The following is a 4,505-nucleotide window of genomic DNA, read 5'->3' on the forward strand; positions in this document are numbered from 1 at the left end:
TGGTTATTCTCATAACAGCAAAGCTTATCGCGTTTATAACAAGAGGATGAAGAAAGTTATGGAATCGATGAATATAACTTTCGATGATTCTCGTGTGGAAAGGAAATCAGTCAATCAACATGATGATGAAGACTTGATACCTCTTCCTACTATTCAGAATCAGAATGTCTTACCTGAGGTTCAGAATCCTCTAACCCAAATTCCAGAAACAACTCGTGATGAGAGTTCGATGTTGTTCGATTGGAGTGAAGCAGATGAATCTACTGAAGTTACCACTGCTGCAGAACAACCTGGAGAATGTCAATCTGAAGCTGAAGTAAGGAGATATGGTTCAAGAATTCCTAAGAACCACCCTATTGATGCTGTCATTGGAGATCCACAAGAAGGTCGTCGAACCAGAGGAAAACAAATTGATTTTAGAGAATTTGCTGGCATGAATTGCTTTGTGTCTAACATTGAGCCAAAGAACATTGAAGAAGCGCTGAAAGATGAATACTGGATCAGTGCCATGCAAGATGAGTTGAATCAGTTTGAAAGGAACAAAGTCTGGACGTTGGTAGAACGACCAGATGACATCAATGTGATTGGAACAAAGTGGATATTCAAGAACAAATCTGATGAGAAAGGGAATATCACAAGGAACAAAGCTCGGCTAGTTGCACAGGGATACACTCAGATTGAAGGAGTTGATTATGATGAAACGTTTGCCCCCGTTGCAAGAATTGAAGCCGTAAGGTTATTACTCTCAATCTCATGCTCACTTGGATTTTCTCTATTTCAAATGGATGTCAAAACTGCATTTTTGAATGGCTGGATCAAAGAAGAAATATATGTGGAGCAGCCTAAAGGATTTGAAGATCCATTCTATCCAAATCATGTCTACCGATTGAGGAAAGCTTTGTATGGATTGAAGCAAGCACCCCGTGCTTGGTATGATCGATTGTCTACCTTTTTGATTGGAAAAGAATATACCAGAGGATCCACAGATAAGACGTTATTCATCAAACATAAAGGTACTGATGTTATGATTGCTCAAGTTTATGTCGATGATATTGTCTTTGGATCAACGGCAAAGAAGTTGAAGGATGAATTTGTAGAGTTCATGCATTCAGAATTCGAGATGAGTATGATTGGAGAGCTGACATATTTCCTTGGATTACAAATTAAGCAATGTCCTGATGGGATATTTCTGAACCAAACAAAGTATGCAAAGAATATGGTTGAGAAGTTTGGTATGAAGAGTTCTAAGACTGTTAGAACACCGTTGGGACAACAGGACAAGCTGTCTAAAGATGCTGAAGGAAAGGATGTCGATCAGAAGTTGTATAGGAGCATTATCGGAAGTCTGTTGTATCTTACAGCTAGCAGACCCGATATCACATTTTGTGTTGGTGTTTGTGCTCGATTCCAATCAGCCCCGAAAGAATCTCACTTGAAAGCCGCAAAGAGAATTTTGAGGTATATTAATGGAACATCCGAACTTGGATTATGGTATTCAAAGAGATCATCACTTGATCTAATTGGATTTACTGATTCCGATTGGGCCGGATGCTGTGATGACCGGAAGAGTACGACGGGAGGATGTTTTTACATTGGTGAAAATTTGATCAGTTGGAGTTCCAAGAAGCAAAGTTCGATTGCTTTGTCTACTGCTGAGGCGGAGTATGTAGCCGCTGGAAGTTGCTGTGCGCAATTGTTATGGATCAAGCAAATGTTGAAGGATTATGGAATTGAGAAGGAGTCGTTTGTACTGTGGTGTGACAACACTAGTGCAATCAGCATATCAAAGAATCCAGTTCAACATGGTCGAACGAAGCACATAGAAATCCGATATCATTTTATCCGAACGCTTGTGGAAGCTGAAGTGTGCAAATTGCAGCACATTGGAACTAATTTTCAAAAGGCAGACATCTTCACCAAAGCATTGGATTCAGAGAGGTTTGAGAAATTAAGAAGAGAATTAGGTATGTGTTCATACCTTAACTAGTGCGAATTATTGAAGGAATTAAGTCCAATATTCATGGGATTTTATCTGGATATATTTTGGAATATTGGGTAAATATAAGGAAAGGAGAAATACGTGGCAGAATATTATTGGAAGGGAAATTTATAGCCTTTTTAGGGTTGCAGAGTCTGCAGCCTTGGACAGTGTTCCGACGTCAAAACGTCGCTCTGACATCCCACGCGCCTGGATTGATGGGAATTAATGGAGGTTGCGTGTGAAGGTTTTTTAATTCCCCTGTATCTATATCTTCGGATCAGAGTGCACATACATCACTCATCCTTTCTCTCCAAACCCCAATTTCAACTTGTGAAGGAGTTTTTCTCTCAAAATCTCCAACCATGGTGAAAACACGTTCCGGCAGCGTTGCCAAGGATGTTAAGCAGAAATCTGTTTCAAAGAGGAAAGTTGGAACTACAAAGAAAGGGAAAAAGTTGTCTGAACGTTTTTCCCCTGTTCTTGAAACCGTTCATGAACATGTGATGGAAAAACTTGATCGTGAAGTTGAGATTCCAGCAACTGATGTAGCCCATGATAAGGGAACCGCTGTCTCCACTGCTGAAGATCATTCTCTTTCTGAAGGACTTGAAGGTCATGTAGCGAAACATGCTGTTGTGCATGAAATTGATCTAAATGAAGTCGCACCCATGGAAACTGCAAATGAAGATGAAGTCGCTGTTGAAATGGCTGGCACACAAGAAGAAAATACTGAGGAGAACCCTGTTGATGTTCAAGAAGTTGAAACTGTTACTGGCGGTGATGCAGAGGATGCTACAATCACAAAAGAGGTTCCTGCTGTTGATGAACCTGGAAGTGAGGCTGTGCTTGAAGAGGTACCTGATGAAGACATTGAAGGAGTTGGAACAGAAGTACCCCAACCCGTGGATATGAATTTTGAAGCTACAGAGGTAGAACAAGTCATTCCTGAAAATGTGATTGAGGAAGAAGAAGCTCTTCCTATGGAACACCCCGATATCGATGAAGAAGAAGAAGATGAGTTGGACTCTCTTCGTCTGTCCTCTGCTTTGGACAGACTCCGAAAAAGAAAACATGGCAGTTCATCTCGCAATGCCCCTGCCCCTGTCCCTGCTAAAAAGACTTTCAAAAGGACTAAGGCAAAGAGTCGAAAATCTAAAGGAGTTTCTGATCCTCCTACTGTCCGTGAAGATAAAGCGTTGAATGAGGCATATTATTATGCTTCTGGGCGTCGTTATGCTCAGGATATTCTTGCTGGAAGGACTGTGATTTCAGAAGCTCAGTTTATTCGGAGAGCGTATACCGATGTAGGATTCCGTGCGTTCCTTGAGGAAAAACAATTGTTGTTTTGGGCGACCGGATTGGAGCGTTACTGTCCTCGCCTTGTCAAGGAGTTTTATGCCAACTTGAGTGGGAAGGTACTCGATCCGAACTCTCTATGGTATCATAAGATATATATTCGTGGCAAAATTTTGGAACTTAGCCCTGCAGTGATCAATGAGTTGTTACAACTGCCGGCGAATGATGAAAATAAGTTGCCATCTGAGCTAATTGACGAATCAACAAAGGAGGTTGCCAGAACCATATCTGCTGGAAATGCTTCGTCATTTGGACGTTCTGGAGTGACTGGAACAATGCTGACAATGAAATATCAGTGTCTCTTTAGACTTTGTGGATGCAATATCTTACCAACCGCCAACAATACAAGTATCAGCACTGATATGGGTACTCTCATCTTCTCTATTGATAAACATTTTGAGCTAATTAATTTTGGCTATTTGATAATCAAGAAGATGATTGACTTTTGTTCGGATTCAAAAGTGGAATGGACACGATTGCCCTATCCCGGTTTAATTTGTTTGTTCTTGAGTTCCAAGGGAATTCATCCAGAACCGGATGAGGAGGTGTTTCCCATTCGATCATTTATTGCCCAGTCCAACCTCAAAAAGCTTCACAATGACTTTCTTCTCGGTGCCCCATTGGATGCCGATGCTCGCATAGAGAAGTGTAGGGCGCTACTGACTGAAGTCATGAGGGAACAATCTGCTCTGTCTGCTGCTCTCATTGCTCAGAATAGAAAAGTGGCACAGGCCATGAGGCTGATGCCTCGCAAACCTGGAAGCGTTGATGATGAGGACGTTGATGCAGATGATGATGGAGATGGTAATGGTACGGAGGAAGCCGACCCTTGACCATCTCTTTTTGGCCTCTGCTGCAATGCAAGGGGGAGAATGCAGCAAGCCAGGGGGAGTGTGTGCTGTTGAGGAGGAATTTGGTATTACTATCTATTGTTTTCTGCCTGTTTTTTTGTTGTTAACACATTTGGATGTTAAAGCCGCTTGTGGCTTGTTAGAATTGATGGTCTGTAATAACTCTTAACCGGATTGTGATTGTGACTGTGGATGTGTGAATGGTGTGTGTGTTTGCTGCTTATTATGCCTTGCTGCATATGCCAAAAAGGGGGAGATTGTTGGCATATTCAAAATTGCCAAACCCTTTTGTTTCTATTTTTGGCATATGAGCAAGT

At 41.6% G+C, this 4,505-nt stretch overlaps 1 protein-coding gene across 1 annotated transcript; it reads left to right on the forward strand.

Moving 5' to 3' along the window:
- Positions 1-2,343: 2,343 nt before the first annotated feature.
- Positions 2,344-4,170, forward strand: LOC127249387 (uncharacterized). Its single transcript, XM_051272161.1, has one exon. The coding sequence runs from the start codon at positions 2,344-2,346 to the stop codon at positions 4,168-4,170; it is 1,827 nt and encodes a 608-aa protein (XP_051128118.1).
- Positions 4,171-4,505: the final 335 nt, after the last annotated feature.

Source organism: Andrographis paniculata, unplaced genomic scaffold (genome assembly GCF_009805555.1).
Source record: "Andrographis paniculata isolate CXL003 unplaced genomic scaffold, ASM980555v1 Contig11END, whole genome shotgun sequence".
NCBI classification, from domain to species: Eukaryota; Viridiplantae; Streptophyta; class Magnoliopsida; order Lamiales; family Acanthaceae; genus Andrographis; species Andrographis paniculata.